This window comes from Erithacus rubecula, assembly GCF_903797595.1.
Source record: "Erithacus rubecula genome assembly, chromosome: 4".
Lineage (NCBI taxonomy): Eukaryota > Metazoa > Chordata > Aves > Passeriformes > Muscicapidae > Erithacus > Erithacus rubecula.
The window spans coordinates 22,508,081-22,532,801 of NC_136686.1; the positions used below are offsets into that span (position 1 = coordinate 22,508,081).

The 24,721-nt window shown below is 37.4% G+C and overlaps 1 protein-coding gene across 3 annotated transcripts in view; it reads left to right on the top strand.

Annotated features, from left to right (window-relative positions):
* The first annotated feature begins 1,600 nt into the window (after positions 1–1,600).
* ACSS3 (acyl-CoA synthetase short chain family member 3) overlaps positions 1,601–24,721 on the top strand; it is a 64,701-nt gene continuing 41,580 nt past the window's right edge. Inside the window, exons 1-7 of one of the 3 annotated variants that reach the window (XM_079304838.1) lie at positions 1,601–2,058; positions 7,347–7,491; positions 12,551–12,739; positions 17,578–17,712; positions 17,985–18,125; positions 20,328–20,408; positions 20,492–20,587. In XM_079304838.1, coding sequence (XP_079160964.1) covers positions 1,739–2,058; positions 7,347–7,491; positions 12,551–12,739; positions 17,578–17,712; positions 17,985–18,125; positions 20,328–20,408; positions 20,492–20,587 — 1,107 coding nt within the window. In that variant the 5' untranslated portion in view covers positions 1,601–1,738. Of the gene's footprint in view, positions 2,059–7,346; positions 7,492–11,241; positions 11,514–12,550; positions 12,740–17,577; positions 17,713–17,984; positions 18,126–20,327; positions 20,409–20,491; positions 20,588–24,721 lie in introns of those variants that run through there. The other 2 variants (XM_079304837.1, XM_079304839.1) reach the window with 2 other exon arrangements.

Genomic DNA, 24,721 nt, shown 5'->3' on the forward strand with positions numbered 1-24,721 from the left:
CAACAACAACAAAAAAAAACCCAACAAGACACATTAACAGTGATTCTGTAATAACTTTAAATCATAATTGTTCTTTTAAGTCAAAATTAGCCTACCAATTATAAGGGTAGGAAATATAATTCTGGGGTTATTTTTTAAATGCTAAGATCAACTATGTGTGACCTGATTGGGAAATTGTGTTCTTTGGGCATATTTGTACAATGCATGCACTACCAAGCATCCAGCAGCAATATCTGAGTTCAGGGCTGTCATGGTGTCAACAATGTTTTCAGTATCTGCAAACTTCTCTTTATTTTTCTTTATTTATTTTAAAACTTTGACTACTGAACTCTGTTGACAGCAAAAGTCCTGTCAAAGTGATGAAAGTGTGAGCAAAATAATAAAATTATTACATTTGAGAACAAGTACTTTTTTCTTTTTTTTTAATAAATTTTTAATTTTCTTGCTTTGTTGGCGTGCTGTAGCAGTAGGGAACTTTTCATAAAATGTCCACTTAGGTCCTTCAGGTGTTTGGGACTTTTGGGATTTTAGCTCTTCTTTTTAAAAAATGAGTCTTCAACTCTTAACTTGAGCATTTTTGGAAATCCCATTACACTACTTAGTACTTACTTTATGCTACTGTGACATAGATAGGGACAAGAGTGAGGTGAGGTATTTCACACAGCACTGACCAGAGTCTGTGAGATAATTATATAGGTCCCAGAAAAAGAAGCAGCAACGAGTCTTTATGCTAAAGACCATTAGGGATTTTGAAGATGACCTAAAACTTCTGATGAACTTGAACTCCACCCCTCATGTATTTTGTATTTTAATGCACTGATTTCATGTATTAAACCTACTGTCATGGGTAAATAGTCTATTTCTTCTCGTTCCTTACTCCTTTACCTGTAATGTGATAAATTGTTATGTTCTTATTCCACTAATTCACGAACAATCAGGAACCAGGTTCCTAAATTAGTAATGAATATAAAACACATTATAGAGTTCCTCTTTACTATGTGACATTTTTATAATGTGATTACAGGCAGAGCATGCTGAGAAACCTGCAATGGATAGACCTATTAAAGCACTAAAATAATTCCTTAAGTGATAAAATAACATTTGAATCTGGTGCATATCTTAGCTAACTTGTGCATTATAGTAGTCTGAATCACGGCCACTGAAACGCAAGAAGGATTTCTAAATATATGCCATCATGAGCAAAACAGAAAATCTATTACAGATGTTACAGGCTTTCTGAAAAGAAGAATAAGCTCTTTTTTTTTTTTTTCTTTTCGGGAACAAACAGAAAGTTTTATCACTGGGAAGTTCCTGAAAGCAAGAACGTCTTTCAAAATACATACTCGAGGAGTACTCTGGCTAGGTGTCACAGACCCGTAAGTTACAAACACTCAGAGGTGTCAGTGTCCTTTTCCAGTCTCTCCGCCGCCTTCGGTCGCTGCCAAGCGCTGACGGGTCCGGACCGTCCGTCATGGCCCTGGCCCCGGTCCCGGTCCCGGTCCCGTTCCACGGCTCGCTCAGCGACACTGCGGCCGCAATGAAGGGACCCTCACCCCGCTCAGCCGCTCCCGGGAGCTCGGGGCGGCGGCACCGGAGGCAGGGCCGGGCGGCGGGCGGGGCGGTTCCGCCGTGCCCCGCCGACCCCCGGCAGCCGCTGCCGTTCCGTCCCGCGCCGTCCGAGGGTGTTTGGGAGCCTGAGAGGAGCCAGAGCGGCCCCTTCCCTTGAAGGCCGTGGAAGATGGGTTTCCTGGGCAGGCTGGCGGCGCTGCCAAGGCTCGGCGGTGCGGCGGCGGGCCGGGGCGGTGGTGCCTGGCGGCGGCCGGGTCCGTCCTGTGCGGGCGTCCCGCTGCCGGCCCGGGCCGCCGCTGTTCCCCGCCCGCCGCCCGGCGGCCGCGCCGCCTCCGCCTCCTCCTCCCGGGCGCGGGGCAACTACGAGGAAGTTTTTCGCTCCTGCCTGGCGGAGCCCGAGAAGGTCTGGGGGGAAGTCGCCGAGCAGATCCAGTGGTACAAGCCCTGGGTCCGGACCCTGGAGAGGGGCAGCCTGGGCAGCGACTCCTGGTGAGCGGAGCGGAGCGGGGGTCGGGGCCGGCGGGCTCGGCTCGGCTGTAGCGGGGAGAGCGGACTGTCTGCCCGGGGACTGCGGGTGTGCTGCTTGGGGGGCTCACCACAGAACCGTCCCAGCATCTTTCTGGCATGGTCGGTGTGCCGTCCCTGTTGGAGGAGATGGCTGTGGAGCTTGAAGGAGTTAAATGATTACACTTAGTTAAAAGTAATGATTAAAAGCAGCATGAATGAGCGTGTTGAGGTGAGGACGTGTTAGCGTGCATTCCAGCAGGTGTGATGTGTGCGTGTGCGAGTCCACGTGTGACTGAATGATGGGGATGAGTGCGCCTGATCCTCCCCATCCAACACCTTTTGGTTCTGAATTAGCAACAGGCTGCCGTGGGCATGGGATACCCGGCTTCAGATGCCAGGAAAGGCAGGCGTAGGGAAACACGGGTGTATAAAAACTGGCTTTCGGGATTGTTTAATCTCAGATATTGTCTAAGGATATTAGGAATACTGTGTATCAGGAAAAACTTCAAAGATTGTCAAGCATTAGAACGGGCTGCCCTGGGAAGTGAAGGAACTGCAGCTAAACCTGGAGGTATTTAAAAGATGTGTAGATGTGACACTTACGGACAAGGTATAGTAGTGGACTTGGCAGTGCTATGGTTGGACTTGATTATCTTAAGGTCTTTTCCAGCCTAATAGATTCTGTGATTCTGTGATTAAACACCAGTAAAGCTCATTGACTGTGGCATTCCCAAATGGTATAATGAAATCAGTACAATAGTAACTTTTGAAGGACTAAGGAATGAGAATATTGTACATGGAAATGAACTTAGTTTTGTTATCAGATTCTGTCAAACAAGTGTGGTTTGATTTGCTGAGCAGAATAAACTTGCTTGTTTAAAATAACAGACTTAGGTGTTTGCAAAGCATTACTTCTCAGGTAGAAATTATTTTGCCTTATGAGAGGGAAGAATGGATGTTTCATTGTCTGAAGTCAGACTTGTCTTCCAAGCTCTTTTCTAGGCTCACTTTTTAACTTGCGTCTTTTCTCCTTGATGTATGCAGAAACTGAAATTGACATGTTAATGTGGGCAAATACCTAAAGGGAGGTTGTACAGAGGACAGAGCCAGACTTTTCAGTCATGTCCAGTGACAGGTCCAGAAGCAATGAGAACAGACTGAAGCAGTCATGTCCCTTTAAGCTTCAGGAAACACTTTTAAAATGTGAGGGTGGCCAAGCACTGGCACAGAGCTGGTTGAGGAATCTCCATCCTGGGAGATACTAAAATGCCATCTGGACATGGTCCTGGTCTACTGACTCCAGGCTGACCTTGCAGAAGCCTAGAACATAAGGGGGGTAATGTGTGTGTCTCAAACACCCATAGCCAGAGAACTGTGGAGCCACCCAAGGATTGTTGGTGATAATAACACTGAAAAAGAATAGGCTGTGGCTGGAGAAGGGCAGAGGTAGAGCAGCACTTTTCTGGGATAAATGTCATTGTTCTAGGTCCTGGTGATAAACACACCACAGTGTTGCCTTTAGAGGCTACCTAGAACAGAGGCTAGATAGTGTTAAAGGAATAAAGTAGGTATTTATTAAAAAGGTCTTCAAAGGACACACCTTGGGCAGTACAGAAGCCTGGCCATGGCTCCACCCAAGATGGACTCCAAGTCCCGAGTTTTCACACTTTTCTAAGTTTTGGTCCATTTACATATTGGGGTTAATTGTCAAATTACAACTTCAGGTTATGAATTCCCATCCTCCCAGATTGCTTAATTTGCTGTTTATACAGTTTGGGCCTGAAGCTGCAATGGTGTCCTTGGTTCTCAGGCTGGAAAAGGATTGCTTTGTCCAACTAAACTGTGAAGAGAACTTGCTAACACTTCATATGAAGTTCAGAGTTATATACTAATGTATACTAATGCAGTACAGAATCCGGAAAATATGAAAACTAAAATTTAAAGCATCAACAATAGAGGGCAGGAGAAAGGTTGAGAAATGGGCATGGGCTGTAGGGGCATCAGGACCACTGGAGACTGCTGAAGCCCTCTGACCCATTTTCAGAAAGGTCTTGAGAAATGGCTCATGCATGATAAATAATTTGTATAGAAAGCAAGAAACTTATCTATAACATGGTACCCCCACAAAGCTCAGGTGCCTGTGTGTCTCACATTATACAGAGATGCAAGTCTGAAAACTCAACATCAGGCTGTAATTGTTTGTATGCCAGGTACTTGTTGTTCTGTGGATAATAAAACTTTAAGCAATTCAAATTTGTATAAACAAATGTCATAATATGCAACATGCAGTTTTATTTATTCTTTTAAGTTCACTGTAAATGACAGCAGGCTGTACATGATAGAGTGTTGTACTTCAATGCTTCTGAAGTCCCAAATGGTTACCAGCAGTCAGTGTGCTCAGCAGGGTGACAGATGGGCAAGTTCTTTGAATTTAAGAGAGAGAGAACATAGAACAAGGTCTTTCAGAGGACAGGCTAAGGAGAAAACAGACTCAGCTGAGAAAAAGGCTAGGTTTCCAAGCAAAAACATAGCTTGCTGGCATACCAGGGTAAAGATGGAGTTCTGGGTCAGAGGTTTACCTTGGAAGCTCTTTATGGGAACCTAAAAAATAGTATTAAGAAGTTAATGTGTATTGTTTCTTGAGTTAGAATTTGTTTCCTCTTTTGGAAGCATTTTATTAGATCAATTGAAAATAGTATTTTTTTTTTATATCATTTCTTTTGATTGCAAAACCTGAGACTTACAGAAACAGACACTTTTCATATATTTTCCAGTGTAATCTGCTTCAATTGAAGAAGTTGAAGGAGGCTGTCCTGTATTTAAAATGTAGGCATAAGGCAATTATTCCTCTCTTAATACTGTAAGAATGTGAAAGAAACTTGCAACATACCCCAGTGTGTTTTCTTCACTCTCTGCCATTGGAAGTATGAGTATTATGTCAACATAATGCAAAATGATTTCCAAAAAATAATGATCAGTGTCACCATCCCCTGACTTGTTTTTTTGAAGCAGTAATCCCAGGTACTGTTCTAAACTGCACCAGTGGCTGTTACAGGACAAAACATCTGTTTTTACATGGAAAGTAATAAGAGCTATGAAGCATGGTTGCTCAAGAAAAAGATTAAGGAATTGAAATTGTTTGATGTAAAAGCCAAAATGGAGACCTGGATTTTAAACCACAGAGAATTTGGCAAAGAAGTTGAAAGAAAAACTTCTTGAGTTGGCTTTGAGCATGTCTAAACTGTCTTCAGTTGCCACATGGAAAACATAGTATTTAGATGTTAGAGAGAAAAATCTTTTCAATGCTGAAGTTAGTGAAACACCAACAGATTATATTGGAATCTTGTGGAATGCCAGTTAAAAGGGTTAAAACAACTATTTATTTAGGAATGAGGAAACAGTTTTCTCTAACATGTGCAGGCAGAGGGCAATTTTGCAACATACATTTTTCCTCTGATGCTAAGACATAAGTGCAATATATAATCTCCTTTGAATTTTGGAAATGCTGCCCAGATTGCTATTCAAATGTTACTTATACTTTTAAAACTGTGACAGGGTCAATTTACATAATAATATATCAAAATATCTAATATTGTCCAACATTTTTATTCAACTTCTACTCTCATTTCATGTAAAAAAGTGCATCTCTGCTTTTCTGGTCCTATCAGAACCTTTTTCCTTCTTGACAGGGGAACAAAGCTCTCATCACACCTTCCAGGTAGTCTTGGTTTTTGATTAAAGTCTTTCACACACTTGTTTATAAGTGATTGCTAAGAATTCATGTTGATGTTGCTATGTATCTTTAGAAGAACCAAAACTCTTGTGCCTGCTCATGTTGTGACCATTTTTAAGTGAATATGCATAGTATATATCATATATATATATATATATAAAATCATCTTACACTGATTTGATATAAAAATCTGAATATTTCACAGCTTTTATGACAGTAATACAGAATTACTCTGTATTACCTGAAACAATTCTGGAACCTTTATTATTCATGTGGTTTTCCTTTTAGGGGAAGATTTTGTAGACTTTTGTACAGAGTGGTTTGTGACTTTCATGGTCCCCCACTTTCTCCTTATTTGATGGCATTGTAAAGGTGTTGCAGTAAGGTAACTACATCCTAAATATCCTAACTGGTTTTCATTTAATGATTGCTGGTTTTGGACAATACATCTCTGTGTGTGGATATAAGAGCAATAAATAAAGTATCCTGGTTTAGAGCAGTACTTTACTACATAGGAAAAGTGAAGAAGAAGATGGGTTTCTTTAGGCCATCTGTTATTTCTAGTTGCATTGTAATAATATGTTGCCACTGTACGGTTGTCCCCATAGAACCTTTTGGAAACTTTCAACTGTGTATTTTTCATGTATTGCTATTTTTGCTGCACAGAGATACATGCAGATAGAAAAACAAATGAAAGGGCATCAGGTAGTGTGAACTTTAACTTTTAGGTACTATGTCGTCTTCCAGTAAATAAATTGTCATCCTATCTGGTACCTTCTCTGTTTTTGTACTTTGAAGATTATACTGCACTTGAATTTTCTTTTGCTGTGTAAAATGACTATAAAAGTGAAACCTAAGTTTATGATATGTTTTTTCTTTAGCTGAAAGATAAGAATTTTCTGTAAGTGTCTAGCTATTGAAGAAGCTATGACTCATATCACTTTACAGAAAATTTTGAGTTACTGATATACAACAGTTGTCCAATGTGTTATAATTATATGATCCTATAACTTGGGATCCCTTTCATTTGGCTACAGATGCTTGTTGGTTTAACTGTTATTGCCAAGAGATGAATAAGACTATTCTGAGTCCTGAACCTGTTCTTCTTGAAAAGGGTATGTGTGTGTGCCAGTGCAAAGTAGGATAATAGCATAATGTTGAATGTCAATTTTCATAATGTCAATTTATTTTATGTGAATATATGCTTTTTCTGTGATACCATACATATAAAAATCAGGGTGATTAATGCAAAGTAAGTTAAACCAAGACCATCTTTAGCAGATTCTTAATTTAGTCAGTTAAGGTACAGTATTTTAACTTTTCTGTTTTCACCAGTAGTTGTATTTAGCTTGTTGAGTCAATCATGAGGTTACAGAATAAAAAAGAACAAAACAACTTCCTGAAGTGAATATAATGTTTCAACAGCTATGTTTTAATTGAATGCTCTCAATCCCTAAAAACACAAAATGCCAAAAAAGAGAAAAAGTTATCTTAGTTTGGAAGGCTGGCTAATGTATACTTCAAACTTCTTTTTTAGGTTCGTAGGTGGAGAGCTGAATATCTGTTACAATGCTGTCGATCGTCATGTTGAGAGTGGACGAGGAGACCAAGTTGCAATTATTTATGACAGTCCTGTAACAAATACCAAAGAGAAAATAACATATAAGGAACTTCTGGAACAGGTATGTTTCAGAATAACCTTATTAATGAGAAAGGGCAGTAAATATCGTACAGTAAGTAGATACCAGAGAGGTAAAAATTATCTACTTCACTAGTTTACTCCTTCTGCTGTGCTCAGAATTGATTTATAAGCTTTACTACCTCTGCCAAATTATGCTGCATCCAATAGCTTTTGGAATTTCTCTATTTCCTCTTTTTCTTCTACAGTTTAATAGTTTTTTTTCCTGGTTGGTTAAATTTTTAACTTGTCTGTATTTGATTTCATTTTCTTTTCCCCTAACAGATCTTAATTAATGGGTTGGACATTGAATTAGTTGAGTCTCTTGACAGTTGCTGTGATGGATGAAAGTACAGTTCCATAGAAATGAAATGTGTACCTTGGCTGTTGCTGCACATAACTGAGTGTAACCCTAAATGAAATTTAACTGGGGGAACTCCAAAGAAACCTGTGTCACCTGCCTCTGTGTAGGCTGTCATAAAAGGGCTGGTGGCCCTTCTGTCTGGACGGTCTGTGGGTTTCCACTTCCCTGTTTTCTGAGGTAGCTTATGCCTGATAAGATTGTGAATATCCAGTTCTGCATCAGCCCGTTCAGATTAGCTCTGTGTTTCACCATGGGTTGTTGCCACCATGGGTGTTTGCAGCCTGCTCCATTGGAGGTTCTTGGCGTTCAGGGCTGTCTGCTCGAGGTTTGCCCTCATGCTGCTACTCTTGTTCAGCTGCATTTTTTCTTCCAGTTATCAGTAACAGTTGAACTTAGCACTCAGGGCAAAGAAATGTTGGAGTTGGGCTCCTATTCTTCCTTAGCACGTTTCAGTGTGCAAGATGGATTGCTTTGAATGCAACACACTCACTGTACTTAAGATATGCATGTAGTGTCTGGAGTAATGTGAACTTGTGGTTTGAAATATGAAACAAGGTTCAGAGTACATGAATTCAGTTTGTGAGGGGTTTATTCCACTGTTGCAAGAAAAGAGAAGTCATACAGTTACAAAGAAATGATGAAGCTGTTATGCATTCTACCTTGTAAGGAAAATATAGAAAACATGTACTCCTTACCAGTTTTCTGTTTATTTACCAAGTCCAAAAATCAACATGCCATACGGTACACTGGAGCTGGAACAACAAGCTTCTGTGCTTTAAGGTGTCAGAAGACTTTGAAAGGATCCAGCTCCTTATCTAATTTTATTTATACTAGTATATAATAAGTACAATTAAAATTTTATATATACAGTTTTTGTGCAGTTTGTCTTTAATAACTATGATAAATATACACAATAGATATGCAAATGTATGTGTATATATGAAAGCTATGTTGCATATAACACTTGGTTAATTTTAATGCAGAAATACAACATTTTAATGTAAATTATCTTAAGTGAACTTTCTTGGTAGAAATTTCCTCTGAAAAGAACTTGAAAAGTATCCTCTTTTTCTGCTTTTTAAAGCTTGACATTATATTAAGTCTCCTAAGTTTATGTCTTTTTCAGTGTATTGTCATAAGACATGGTGAATTTGAGCAAAGTGAGTAAATTTTTCTAGTTGACATACACATTCTTTCATCTACATTTCTTGTTACAGAGCATTGCTAAACCAGGTGGAATAACTGGTTTAAGTTTTCTGAGAAATGTAGCAGTACTTACTGAGAAGTTCATTATAATCTTGCTGGGGGCTGAGTCCTATCTAAATACCATTTCCGAATTATCTAGTTTGCTCTTAATGAAAGCAAATAAATGTGAAAGGCAATGTTTGAGATTAATAGCTTGTCTGTCAAAGCTTTCTGGTCCCCTCTTGTACAATAAGTTTGATTTGGTTTATCTGCTAGCTGCTGGACTCCTGAAAACAAAAGTAACAAGAGATCTGCTGAAAATGGGAGGGACATAGGCTGCTGTATCTTTTTTTCATGGATCTTGTAGGTCTAGGAGAGTTTAGCTTGCATTGAAGGATTCTATGCTTGTGTGTTACAGTCACTGTTCAACGCAGGAAGATTTGGAACTTCTCTTCTGAGCATTTCAAGTTAATTTCTGGTTTTGTATTTTTTAAAATGAATTCTTTTGGCATGGACCAAAACTGCTTTTGGTAACTGCTAGAAGTTTACCTCAGAACTGAATGACTTAGAAACCTTAGGTGCTAATACAGCTATAGTATTTAGTTGCTGGGTGAAGGTAAAACCATGCTCACTGGGTCCATGCATTTGATAGAAGTGTAATTTATGCTCTTGTCCAAGCTGAAAGCCTACTTGAGTTTCTTATTATATCACTTAGTCTCAAGTGATTTTATTACTGAAATGTCAAATATATTAAAGTGAGTGAGCAGTCTTAAACTTGAAGAAAAGTGGAGAAATAGCATGTTAGTTTTTGAGTGATAAAGTGCACTACACTCTATTTATGTAAATTGTAAATGACAACACATTGTAACAAAGTGGAAGGTTTCATGGCTTTTAACAGTTTAATGAATTGTCAGTACTCACTTTTCTGCCCTTCCCTTTTTTAGGAAGAGGATTGCTTGGATGTTTCAGGGCTACCACATTGATCTGAAGGGGAATGTAAACCTGCTTTACAATGTTCCCCTGTCTTCCAAATAGTTGCTGATAGAGACAGTGTTTCATTGTATGGTCCAAATGGTCTCTGTCTGTCAAAAGGATGGGGCACAAGGAAAATAAAAGATACCTGTGTGTAGTATTGGATTGTTCTCTTCAGTCTTTAGAGTGGGGTAATTAGGTGCAGACAAGCAATAACTGGGTTTGCACATGTGACATGTAGTTCCTGTCTGCAGTATGCTGTACAAATGTTCTACTTTAAATACAATTTAGCTATGATAGATTTCAATAAAAATTATTTAAATGCATGCAGATGTCTTTGTTGTCTCCCTCCTACACCCAGGAACCAGTTATATAGCTTTTTACAGGCACCAGGAGTCTTTTATTACAAAATTACTAATTATGATCATTAAACAGTGTCTTTTTCCTTTAGCAGGCAAACATTGCCTTTGTCATAATTATTAATAATGATTTATGAAATAATGATAATGAATAATAATAATAATATTAATAATAATTTTCCATTGTATTTAACTATTTATTGCCCACTATCCACACTTACAGTGACTATAAAAATACTCATTGAATGTTATTTTCATTGCCTCTGGCCTTTTTGTCAACACTTCTTGAGAGTCACAAGCAGGGAAAATAGTGATGAGTTTTCTTGTTTCTTTGAGTGAAGGTGGTGTTAGCTCTGTGTTTGCAGATTTTAAGGTTTTCACACTAGGAAGTATAAAAAAGTAATTTACCTTTGGAAGTAGAGTTGTTATCTTTATGTACAATTACTTTCACTAATTATACCTAGAAGAGACTGTAAATGCTGGTGCTATGGCAATAAATGCTAACTTTGTATATGTCCAGTCTTTGGCTTTTGTTGAGTTTTGATAGTGTATATCAGTTTTATATTATCTTGATAGGTGTTAATAAGTCTAGCATTAAAGATACTTTCTCTCGAAAATCAGTAATATTTAAGATAAGGGACCTTTTCCGTACAAATCATATAGATACCTTAGTTTGTGTTAGTTTTCAGCTTGGTGTGGGAATGACTTTGCTTTACTTATTCTTTCTTGTGGTTGAAAATAACAGCAAAGATTTATGCAATGCTTACAGAAAATGGAACTTACGCAATATCTTCTGATGCAAGAGTGTCTGCTTGGGACTTCTGTGTTTCTATTTTCTTAAATCCTTGGGGAGAATGTAGATATATGTGCTGTTTCATTGTGGATGAGCTGTGAATTTAATGCAAAGACAGAGCAGATGCTCCTGGAGCTTCTGGATGTTACTATCTCAAGTTACTTGAAGTCTGAACCTGTATTTCCACTGAAGAGAGAAACAGTGAGGTGGGATGTGGATATATAACAGCAATATGGGAGCAGAGGTGCAGGAAATAATGTCATTAGGCAGAGAGTAAAATAAGTGAAAAGAGCAGTTAAAACCAGTAGTGGACCTTTGATTTGCACAGTGATCCATGATGCTTCTTCACTTGGGTAAGTACATTTAGTTTTTAGTATTGATTATGTATATGATTTAGCATTGATTATTTTTACATGTCCTTACTGCATACAAAGCAGTTGATATATATTTTCAATATATTTGTGAGGATTCTAGGGCTGAATTTGTTGCTCTTTAAAAAGATAAAACTTGAATTTTTAAATACTATAAATGAAAGGATCTTTCAGAAGATGCCACATTGCCACATGTTTCAGCAAGCAGGTTGGGACAACTTCACAGTGCTTGTCACAGGCTCCCATGCTCACTATGATCTTAATATGTGGTAAATACTAATAAAATATTCAGTACTACTTCTGTAACTGAATATTGTGTACTGTCAAAGTAATAAATATTTTCTCATGGTGTTATGAAGGCATTGCTTCTGATCAGTCTATTGTATTTCTTGAGTTCCAGTCCTTTGCTGCTATACACAGTCTCTCAGGTTTCTGCATAGCAAAAATGAAAATCTGACAATGAGAGCAAAAATTAATTTTAAATCTAGATATTTCTCTGAATTTGTGTTCACCTTTGTTTCAGGGTAAAAGGACTCTTGTCTCAGATGATGAGAAGTTTATGATACTGCAGTAAAGAAAATACTACTACATATTGATTTGTGTTTCAAAGTTAGGACAGAACATATATTATGAAATGACTGGTGTACATTCATTCTTAAGAGATAAAATTGAGAAATATAAACTGTTACCTGAATAAAAGAATGACTGGTAGATTGTAATTTAAAAATTTGCTAGACATTGCTGTTGATTTTTTTTTTATTTAATGTACTGACTGCAATAATTAGTCTCCTTCCATTTTTATTTTACAAAAGAAAAATATATTAGTGGGTTTTTTGCACAAAGGAAATTATCTTAAATTTATTGAACCTTGATTACATTACATCAACTTTCTTTATCATACTGGCTTGTCTCTTTGATGTTGTGCATCTGTTGACTCTATGAAAGTTGGTTTTTTTTTCTTTTTATGGGGCAACAGCAGATCTAGAGAAACTTCAAATAAGAATGTTTTGTCAGTACAGGTCTCCAAGCTAGCTGATGTCATGGTCAAGCATGGTGTGAAGAAAGGAGATCGTGTGGTCATCTACATGCCCATGATTCCACAGACAGTGTACTGTATGCTGGCTTGTGCAAGAGTAGGAGCCATCCACAGCCTGATCTTTGGTGGATTTGCATCTAAAGAACTTGCTGTTCGCATTGATCATGCAAAGGTAATAAATAAATAAAAAAAAACATCATAGCATTAGTTACTCCTATCAGTAGATGTCAAAAACCTGCTGTTTGGATTTTTTCCCAGACAGGAGAAAGTTTCTCTTTTTGGCACACAATCTCAATTTGTTTATAATACCTATTGTTGCAATATGAACAAAGTATTATGTCTGTGCTGAGGTTGATACTTGTACAGCAGACACCAAATGAGAAATTTTGACCCCTTCTACAAAACCAGGAGTTTACACACTGTTGTCAGTATAGTGTACTTTCTTCTCATGTTTCTCAATCTTTTTTCTACAAAGCATCTCCTTAATATTTGCTTTTGGTTCAGCATTTTCATCAAGTGTATGGGGAAAATTCTGCCAACTCTAAGTGTTTTCATTGGCTTATCTGATGTGTAGACATATTAGATAGTATCTTTTTTCAGCTATGTTGTGATTTAGGAATGATATTTCCCAATTTCTTGTTCTCATTGAAACACTCCAAACCCTATGTTGCTTTGCTCCCTCCTCTCTCTCCTCCTCCCTGTGGTGGGATGGAGAGGAGAATTGGAGGCCTAAAAAGTAAAGATCAGGTTGAGATAAGAACAATGTGCTAGAAATAAAAATGAAATAAATGAACAGTAACAGCAACAGTATTCATAGCAGAATGTACAAGTGAGGCAAATGATTCATTCCATGCAGAGCTCACACTACCTCACCACACCCTCTGGAAAGGACCCATTCCCCTTCCCACCTGTGAATGGCTTGAGGTGGTATAGCATGACCTCTGGGTCCTGGCCATTCCCCTCCTGGCTGTTACAAAAATGAACCCTGTCCTGGCTGGACCTAGAACAAGTTAAGTTATAATTCTGCTTCATTTAATTTCTAGGCAAAGAACGACAGCTATGGAAAGAGTTTCCCTAAATAAGTGACTGTGCAGATTACATTATTAATAGAGGTGAATACTTTAAAGGCTTCTCTGTTTGGCATAAGTTGAGCTTATTTATAAAGCATTATGATGTCTATGTTACTGAAATTAAAATAGTACTTGGCTATTCTTAGTACTTTATATAGGCATATTAGTAGCTTGTGTATGCATTGGTTTCAAACCAGCTAACAATGGAATGGCTTATTCTGGTTTTTACTAGTGAGCAAGATAAAGTCTTTGTCAACCTGACAAGTCACCTAGAGCATTCAGACTCCCTCTGGGTGCTGTCTTATCATTGAATCATGTTGCTTAGACGTGTAAACCAAAATAGGATTTTGTGTAGGGTGCAAGTCTCCAGGTTTTGTGGAACTTTCATTTGGATTTAATTTAGATTTCTTTGTGCAGAAGTGCTTTTCAGATTACTGAAGTTTCGGTTTTATAAATATCTGTAAATAAGGAGTTGAATGCATTTCCCCTCCTTTCCTGGATGCTTTAACAAAGATGTTAATAAAATGACAAAATGGTTTGTTGGAATGATGAAAAAAGGCTAAGAACAGCTCTCTAGTTTTCCTTGTCTTTCTTCCCACTTCCCCATTTTTTAGCAAGCTATAATTAGGTAAAAATAATGTAGAAGAAAAAAAATATAAGCTTTAAAAATGGAGGTGGCTGCAATATAAATCATCTAGCATGTTTACTTTTAGAGTATTTTGCAATTATTAACTAATTAATCCTAATAGTTATTCCCCAGGAAAAAGGGGAGAGAGCACAATAATTGTAATCCTTGCTTCATTCATTAAAATGAAAAGAGAGGAAGTTTAAGTCTTCTACCCAAGGTCACATAGCAACTCTTTTGAAGGGTTAGCTATATAATTATTAGCTGCAAACCATGGACTAGGTCCTAATTTACATTGCCTTTTGATTTCTTTAAAAGGCAGTGTTATGGATGATTTTTGGTCTGTCTGATGTATAATGAAAATGTGAGTAAGGAGAGGTACATCCTTAATCTAAATTTGAAAGCATGCCCAATTTTCAGCATGGAAAAGCTTTCATGATAGGCGAATTGCACACTCCTGAAGCTACCTGTAAGTACCTGTAATAGGCAGTAAAATGCTGAATAAATAAAGCAGTTGCACAATAAACTAAGCTTTTTTTATTAGGCTTTTGTGTGAATTGGTTTAGATGCTGCAGTACAAGACCTGATGTTGCTAAAATTAATTAGAAAGTGTTAAAGATGTGCAGTAGAAAGCTGGCTGTAATATATTCTTGAGGAAGAAAGATTGAACTTCATAATCTGTTGGAAAGTTTGAGTGAAAGAAATAACAAGCACTTTCTAGTGACTATGAAAAGGTGCACTTGGCCATCTTACCTTAATTTGTCTTGAATTTTAAGTAGGTCTGGGAATGCTGCAAAGTCCTGCAGCTGGTAATTTCTGCTTGTGTCAGGTGTTGGCAGTTACAGGCACTCTGCAGTGAATTGCGATGAAGTAATAGCATGAGAACAGGATTTTTTGTCATATTTCCTTTTACTTGAGTCTGGGAATATGTAATTTGTAAATATCAAGACAATAGGTAGGTTCATACAGTCATGGAACAGTTGGAAGGGACCTTTAAAGGTCATCTATTCCAACTTCCCTGCAATGAGCAGGACATCTTCAGTTAGATCAGGTCAGCCCTGTCAAACCTGACACTGAATGTTCCTGGGGGAGAACATGTATCATCTCTCTGAGCAGCCTGTGCCAGTATTTCACCATCCTCATTGCAAGACATTTCTTCCTTATATCAAGTTTAAATACACACTCTTATAGTTTAATACCATTACCTCTTTGTCCTAATAGGCATTGCTCATGTTCAGCTTTTCATCTACCAGTATCCCCAAGTCCTTCTTGGCAGGGCTACTCTAAATCCCTTTATTCTCCAGAGAGGATTGATTTTGGGGGGCAAAGGTTTTTGTGGGCATTGATTTTGGCCTGGCACAGGTGCAGGACCTTGCACTTGACCCTTTTGAAGCTCATTAAGTTGTCATGGGCCTACTCCTTGAGCTTGTCCGTGCCCCTCTGGATGCCATCCCATCAGGAGTGTTGGCTGCATCACTTCTGGAGTATTAGAGAGTATAGAAGAATTTGTAGGAGATTTGTAACAGAATAGAAATGTTGGTCGTATACCAACACCTTTACTATTGGGCCTTGCTTTATCTCATTTCTATTTCATAATAATGTTCTTTTTCTGGTTTTGCCACTACACTCACTATCTCTCTCATTTCTTCTCTAGCAGACCCTTGAACTCTCTCTGGTTTTTCTCTAATCTCAGCATGTAGGACTACATGGAGTCAGAGCAGAGGTGGGAAATGGATGTATGAAAGCAGTGTGGGAACAGAGGTGCAGGGGAAATAATGTCATTAGGCAGAGAGAAGAAAGGAGCAGTTAAAACTAGTAGTGGGCCTTTGATTTGCCTGGAGTGATCCATGATGCTTCTTCACTTTGCTAGTACATCACCTTAGCTAATTTAGTATTGGTTGTTTTTAGGTGTCCTTACTACATACAAAGCACTTGATGAGCACAGGTGCCATCATTTACAAATTACTATAAAGGTAGTGATAACAAGAGTCTTTCATCTTAACACTTGAATAGAACTGTGTATCTCGTATTTATTACAGTCTGACTTCAGGGTGGTCTCCCAATGGATTTTCAACTTATTTGCATTGTATGGTATCTTTTTCTATTATATCAGTGCATTCCAAAAAGGAAAATCAATGAATGCTGAAATTTTAAAGCTCATCCAAAATCTTTATATTGAATACACACCAATTAGGGATCTTTTCTGAATGGCAGATTTGGACAGGAAACATTTTGTAATGGCACAGGAAAAATATTTAATCTTTGCTTTCTCTGCTGAATTTATCTTAGCCTTAACTGTGACATTGTGGTTTATGCCTACTTAATGAGATTTATGCTAATGCATGCAATTAGCAAACTAGCTTGATCAAACTGAGCGCCATTTGATAAATAAACTGGTAAAACTTCAAAACAATGGAGATTGAAGACTCGTTCTTTTCCAAGTGAAATATGTTGTAGCACATAGTTGCTTTGGTGCTACCTTTTCTCCCCTAAAAATCAAAAAATAAAAATACTGATCTTTGGACCTGAGTCAAAATAGTTTGTGTGCAGATTTCTTCACTTAGGAAGTCTTATATAAAAGCTGTGGTTAATTTGACAAAGATGTGAAATCCACATTTGGAAATAGATATTAATAGGAAATAGTCTAAAAAGCTCCTATATTAAAAAAGCTCCTATTAACTATACAAATCTGATTTTTAGTAATTTTGCATCCTCAGTCCTTCAACCATCTCTTCAAAAACTCCAGCCTTACTTCCTTCATGTGCCTTATGACTTTAGGTTATTCTCTTCCTGTATTTCTAGTTTCCTGCCATCTCTTGTTTGCCTTCTTTTTCCTCTTTCTTCTGTTTTCTGTCCTGTGACTTTTATTGCAGGCTGTGAAAAAGCCAGCAAAGCTCTTCAGCTAGTATTGAAATATGAAATTGGAAGCATTTATGTAGAAGGAAAAACAGTACAGCTAACTGTTTACGTCACTGCACCACTCTTCCTTAGTGGAGGAGCTAAAGTGATCAGGGGTTTCTCTCTGTGTTCAGTAATATTTGTGCAACTAGGAAAAAGTTAATATGTTGATTTCTTACTCAAATGCATTTGAAAATAGTGAAGTGTCAGGAGGTATTAATATTCTTCCAAACAAAAAAGCAAGTGCGTGGACAGTGAGATTATACAAGCTTGATGTACTCTAGAAAACTGATCTAAATCCCTGTGTCTAAATATGTAAAGATAAATTGTGTACATTGAATTCAATGGAAAATATTATTAGGTTATGTATCTAAAATGCACTGCAAATGTACATATTAACTATCTTCTTATTTTTAGCCCAAACTTATTGCAACAGCAAGTTTTGGAGTAGAGCCGAAAAGGAAGGTGGAATACATATCTCTCCTAGAAGCAGCACTGGCAAGGGTACAGAGCAAACCTGATAAAGTTCTCATTTACCAGCGACTTAATTTGGTGGGTGCACAGCTGTAGTGCCTTTATGTTAACTTTCACATGTTTGTTTACTGCATGTGCCTGTACTTTTTTGCAAGAAATATTTTACTGAATCTGTTGTAGTTTGTTTTTAATTTTATGGGTGAGCATTATATTAATAAGATTCAAATACTAAATAGAACTAATGCAGTAGAAAGATCACAGAAAATTTAGTAGTACTGTTTTTTGAATTAATTCAATTTATTCCATGTGGTTTTCTTTTGACAATTTTCTTTTTTTTTTTCAATGGGCAGGGCCATGTTCCTCTTACCAAAGGTCGTGATCTTGACTGGGAAGAAGAGCTTGCAAAAGCACAGTATTCAAAATGTGTCTCCGTTGCCTCAGACCATCCACTTTATATTTTGTATACATCTGGAACAACAGGTTTGCCCAAGGTAAAGGACTATCAGTAGTCTTAAGTATCTGTGACCAGCTATTTGCTGTTCCCATTGAAAAAATACTTACTTGAAAGGATTGAAAGTGTTTGCCAGAGCACAGTGCTATAAATTATAAGTATTGCTACAAATGGTTTAATCTAATTTATTCACATTTCACTATTTTAAAGGCAGTGTCTAGGAATAAATCATATGTTTAAAATTTAAGTAATAGTATTATAAAGACAAGATGCATTTTCTTCAAATATTTGTACAAAATAAACTTTTGAGGATAGCAGAATATCTTTTGTTCAATACTATCTTCCGTGTTTTAACTTTCTTAGATAGCATAGTATAGTTACTTAATGACAAGACCAGTTAATATATCACTTGTGTGATAGCATTTATTGCTGACTAATCTTGTTCATTATTTACATATTAGCTAATTTTCTTGTAGATAAGACATGGTGAATGGCATTACAGATTAAGTGAAATAAAGCATGGTCTGAATGCTTGTGTTACTGCACAATTCTGAGTAGATAATATCCTAAAAATGAAAGTTTAGATTAAATGAAAATTAATAAAGGTTATTCTTTGGAAATGTTTGCTTTTGAATGTAAATTAGTTTTAACTATGTATTTTTAAGGAATTGTATTTTAAAAGTGAACTCTGAGTGTTTGCTTGGTACTAACAATGCTCTTTTACAATGTGGAAGACAAGCTGAATATGATTTTCTGGTGATAGTCTTACCACTAGATTCAGATAGTATCATACACCCTGGAGAGAAAAATTCTACTGCTAAAAATTATTTAATGGTGTTTCCTATAAAGTTCAGAACCTCTTAGGATGTAAGGGAAAACAAACAGCAGTTTTGCTGAGAAAAATGTCTTCTGCTTTTACCTTGAAAGCAACATGTGTATCCCATACAGTTACATTGTCAAAAAACCCAATATAAGATCCTTAGTTACAATAGGTATTATCCTTGACTGAGTATCAATAGAGTATCTCAGAGGTAATAGTTCTCAGAAGTTATTTCACTGTGTTGTTTGTGCAGAGAAAAATATAGATACCTTAAATCAATCACCCTTACAAGAGAGAGATTTTCAGCTATCAGTGAGCTACAATAAGTAACTCTCAGTGAATAAGGTAACTTTTATATTTATTTAAGAAACTTAATTTAAATGGTCATGCAGATAAAACTACTTGATTATGACCTTCCTAAAAAGCTTGTTGGTTTCAGAGCAGAGGCTAAGTTGAAAGCTGAGTTGAACAAAGGCAATCTGCTGTCTGAAATTGGTTAAGAGGTTGTGGACCATTCTCTGCCCTAGCAATCTGCATTTTAATGAGTTAGTGTATCTGTGCAGTCCCTCATTTTTTGGATGAGGCCTGGAAGTGCCTATTTCATTCTATTAAGTGCATCAAGAGAATGTACTATGCCTAGCACAGACAGACAGCTGCATTGTAATGTCTATGCAGTGCATATTTGTTTGGTCCAGTGGATTTCATCTGAATTTTTGCTCAGGACACCAGGACGTAGTTTACTTAATTCTTTCTTTTAGGAATAATGTGCTGGAAGGTGATGAAATGTATATTGACCAAAAAGTTTCCTGTTAATGATGTTTCAGTGCTTTTTTTTGGTTTTAGCTGAAGACTGGGGTGGTATTAATTTAGCATTCATATGTGCACTTCAGGATGGATACTAAACTTTAAAGAATATACATTGGTTTAAGCCAATTTTCTGACATCTTTGAAAAGAGTCAGGACAGAAAGGGACATTTCAGGGGGTAATTCATCCCAGTTTTTTCAGGCATCATCTACTTTGCAGGTGTGAAGATGATGCAGATAGAGTTGGCAATGAGTTTAAAATATGCCTGGCATTTAGATGGTACAGTTTAAGTGAGGTAAATACTTAATCTCTTAATTTTTGTTAACATATATTGACTAAGTGTTTTTATATCCAACTTCTATGAGAGAATTTTAACTTTGTTATCTTCTGAATGTTTGTTTTATTGAATGTTTGGTTTCTGTTTTGCAAAATTACTTCTTTAGTGGAAGTGTTACTATGTTCTTGGAATAGATAACTTCTTAAGCAAGAAGTATTGGAGTTGGACAACTTTAATTCCATTGCTTCTAAAACCTTAACATTTAATTGAAGACAGATATATGATTGTATGCATCAAATCTTGATCTTAAGTACTTAAATACTCAAATTTTCTCATTTAGGGTGTTGTGAGACCAACTGGAGGCTATGCAGTTATGCTTAACTGGACCATGTCAGCTGTATATGGCCTCAAACCTGGTGAGGTAATTCTATTTAAATGTCCTATGAACATTCATTAATGCCTCTTATAACTTCTAACTATAATTTTGTTTATATTTCATTTTAGGTATGGTGGGCAGCTTCTGATTTAGGCTGGGTTGTTGGTCATTCCTACATTTGCTATGGACCTCTCCTTCATGGTAATACCACAGTTTTGTATGAGGTATGATCCAGTCTGAAAAACCCCCTTGTAAATGACAGCATCTCCTCACAGCTGATAATCCAGATGATCCTGTTTATGCCTATCTATTCTTTATGCCACAGATCCTTAAACTGTGTGTGTGTATTCAGTGTTTATACTCCCCCACCTATTACAGTAATTTTTAAGGAAAACTTTCTTTACTGTCCTTCAGGCTTATCTACATTTGTGTGAGGGGTTATGGTTGTGGTGTAAGGAGCTCTTAAACAAAAGAACTAGAATGGCAGATGATGGAGTGTACCTGTGCTATTGTTTAGACTAACTTTATTTTGGAATTAGGAGAGGGTGTTGTAGTTTTGTATCTCTTGTGATGAGAAATACTTACTGGATCTTAGCTGGATGCAATTGAGAGCTGTAGGTTGGAACTAGAACTTCTACTAAGGAGACTTATTCCTTCTTTCTTCTCTACCATTCAGGGAAACTGAACCCAAGACTCATGACATTTGGGGCTTAGTCCTTTCCTTCAGGGGATGAAACCTAATGGGGTGGAGACTAGTCCAATTAGAGTGGCCTGCAGCATCCTTACCTTGCTGCTCGAAAAAGTAATCATGCTGTCTTACATTGTTGTAATAATTTATTGTTGATTTTACTGAACAAGAAAGAGCAAAAACTTCACCCAGTAGCAGAAATGCACATATGTAGACTCAAATATTGTATTAGCTTGAGTATTAAATTACTATAGCCTGATTAATGTTTAAGTGCCTAATAGATGTTAATTAGATTCTTAATACTAAGGGGATTAAAACTTGACTCCACCACAATAGTTAAGCAAAAGAGGAAAGCACTGTAAGAAAATTGGCAAGTGCTTGCAGATAATAAAAAGATTTTGGTGGTTTTATAGTGACTGTTTTTGAACACTAGGCCACATTAAAATCGTTTCATGGATTGTCAGAAGTGAATGCATTGGAATCAATGTGGTTATTGTCATTGTAAAGGTACCTTTGTGTTTAAGCTGCTGTAAAACAAAAGGAGAAAAAAATCCTACTTTTTTAACAGTGAATGTAAAGACAAATTAGAGTTAATATCAGGTTGACCTACCTATCTGCTTTGTGACTTTTTGCTCTTGGTGAGTTCATTATTAAACAGAAATAGTGCATTTCCCATTTTCCTTCTCAAAGATGCCAATAATCAAGGCTTCAGACAGTTTTAATGACATAAGTTTCATCTTTTTGAGGATTGGTAATGGGATGAAAAGGAAGGTCTGTGCACAAAGGAATAAAAGTAATATTTACAAAGAGAATAATGCTTCATTTTTCCTCTGCTCAGCATACTGCATTAATAGTAAATATTCAGAAATTTTTAGTCAAATCTCCTAAATGGTGGCCTAATTATATATTTTGGGTTAGGGAGTATCAGTGTGCTGTTTAGCCATGGGGAAAGAATCACTACTGAGTGTAAACTGTGCTGACTTCATACCCTCACTACTTCAAGTGTTTTGTTTATTTTTAAATTACTTAGGTGACAACTTGTCATTTTAACAATTACTATGGAAACTATGCTTTTAGTTTTCACCTGCTGTTACACCATTGTCAGGAATGCGAAAATTATGATTAATTATTTTGACTACAAAAGCAAGTGTATTTTTTGTTTTGGTTTGTTTGTTTTTAAATAATCTGTCCTGTGTTGTTTGTCTCCAAAACATGACAAATGTCAGCAACAAATAAACTACCTGAAGTCTCACAACTCACTCTGTTGCTCTTTCTAATAGGGTTGCTCTTGCTAATAGGGTTTCAAGCTGTAAGCAATAGGGCAGTATAAAGAGGAAGTCTAGTTGTGGTCCTGTGATATCAGAAAAAGGCAGCATTGTAGTTCCAGTGTTTGGGACTTTGAACTGGTGCTAGGGTAAGGAATAGGAACCCACACTTGCCAAGAACCAGGCATTAAGGACTTTGAGTGGCCTAGGTCAGAGAAGGAGCTACTGTCCCACACAGAGCTGTAGCAAGACATCTCTCTGTCTGGAGTCTCTCACAAGGCTCTCTGGAGTTCTGTAGCTGCAGCAGTTTTGCAGGATATGTAAGAGAAAAAGGTTTGAAATTACTCTTCTTTGGCACAGTTCTTGGAGACATCCAGCTTTTCTTGCTGTTTTTGTAAGCCAGTATCATCAGCTTACAAAGCAAACACTGTCTCTGAAGTCTGGCAGGGATCACTTTGCCATCATCCATACTGATTGGGGAATTAATTAATAGTCTTTTGAATCCTGATACATAAGGATTTTGTGTGTGCATTGGCATCAGCAGGTTTTAGTGGCAATGAGTTCCATCCACTCCATTTTCTATACAAAGAGAATTTCTTCATATTTTAGATTTAGTGGTAATTGAAGAACCCATTGTTGCTAGGGGTCAGACAGAAAGGGAATTGATGCACTCTTGCTCCTGCATTGTTGGACATTTTATTATAGCTCTACTTCTGTGTCTCTTTCCTCAAATAATGTATCCTGGTGGCTTCTCACTTTCTCCATACAAGAACTTTCCTATCCCCTTGATAATTCTTGGTGTTTGAATCTTTTTTGGTAATCATGTTTGAAATCAGAAATCATCAGCACATTTTGCCTCAAGATGTCTGCTCAGCTCTTCGACATCTCATAAATTGCATGCTAGATCTAAGTACTTCCAGAAATATGCTTCTGTCTGTTTTTCTGTCCCAGAGTCTCTTGGTAGGACTTTCCTGTGGGAATCTTCCTAGCTGATACAAGAAGTGTCTGTTTCTACTTTACTCTTTTAAATTAGGTGAGACAGATCACTCTCTTTCTACTGCCCTGTTCTCGTTTACTGTGTTCTAATATCCTGTCAACCATAGATATTATTGCCAGTAACTTTTAAAAATCATTTTCATCTTCAGCATTGATGTGAATGCTGAATAGCAACAGGTCTCAAACTGGTCCTTGCTGAAATCCAGTCAAAGTATCTCATTTGCTCGGTCCCCAGTTGACTCAGCAGTCTGTCAACATATTCTGAATTCAATTAACCCTGTGGTTTACTGTTCATATTGTTAACTTTTAAAAATAAAAATTGCATGTGGTAATAAGCCTTCATGAAATATGGTAGTACTTCTTAAAATTTTTGTATAATAAATGGCTACTCTCTCTGGCAATTTTATTTGTAGGTTTTGGGCTCCAAAATTAATTTGCACAGTCTCAGATATGTTTTGCTTATGTGTTACAATCTGATTATTAAGGAAATTAATTAAGATGCAAACAAGACCATATGCCAAAGTCAATAGTATGGATTTTATTTATTAGTACATGTGCAGTAGAGAGAGAGACAGAAATAAAGAAAAGAGGAGGGGACAAAAAAAGGGAGACAGATTAGGGGAAAGTTAGTGACCACCCCTGTGGATCCAGTGGCATCCTTTGGTCCTCCTCTTGTGGTCTTCTCCATGATGGGTGTCCCATGAAACATGGTATTCAGTGGGTGTTAATATGCATTCTGGTGTGCATGGGTGTGCCCAAGCACCTCTCCTATGAGGGAGGTTTACACATCTGAGGGAGGTCTTATGCAGCAGAATCTGAATCTGTTGCAGAACTTTGAATCACTTGCAGTCCTCTGGTAGAAGGCTGAGGAATGAGTCTGGGGACATTTGGGAGTCTTTGATGGTTTATAACTCCTTCTAAGACATGAGACTCCTCTCATGTGGTTGTCCCATGGTGGTGGATGTTCACTCTCCCTGTCTTGTGTGGACCAGAGGTTTTGCCATCACACTCCCAAAAACCCCACCTCCCACCTCTTGGATGCAATTCTTCTTTCCCAGCCCTTTTTATTTCTCCTCAGACCTGAGATAATTGGGTAGGAGTGCCACCTTTATCTTATCTCAAGTTCCCTGTCAGATGACTTAACTCACAGTCTGAATTCCCATCAGGAGGCGTATTCAAAGGGATGGACTTTGGTGGTCACAGATGAGCTTCTTTGCACACTTTGCTACAGTGGGCAAAGTCCTTTAGTGATCTTAAAAATATTTGAGCCATTAACCATTTCAGTCTCACACATTTTGTCATTTTTGTTTATGCATTTGCTAAACTCTGAACAGCTCCCTAGATACTTGGGAAGTTTTTCTGCAGAACCAGTAAGGATATTTTCCACCTGTGCCAGTATTTTTTTCCTG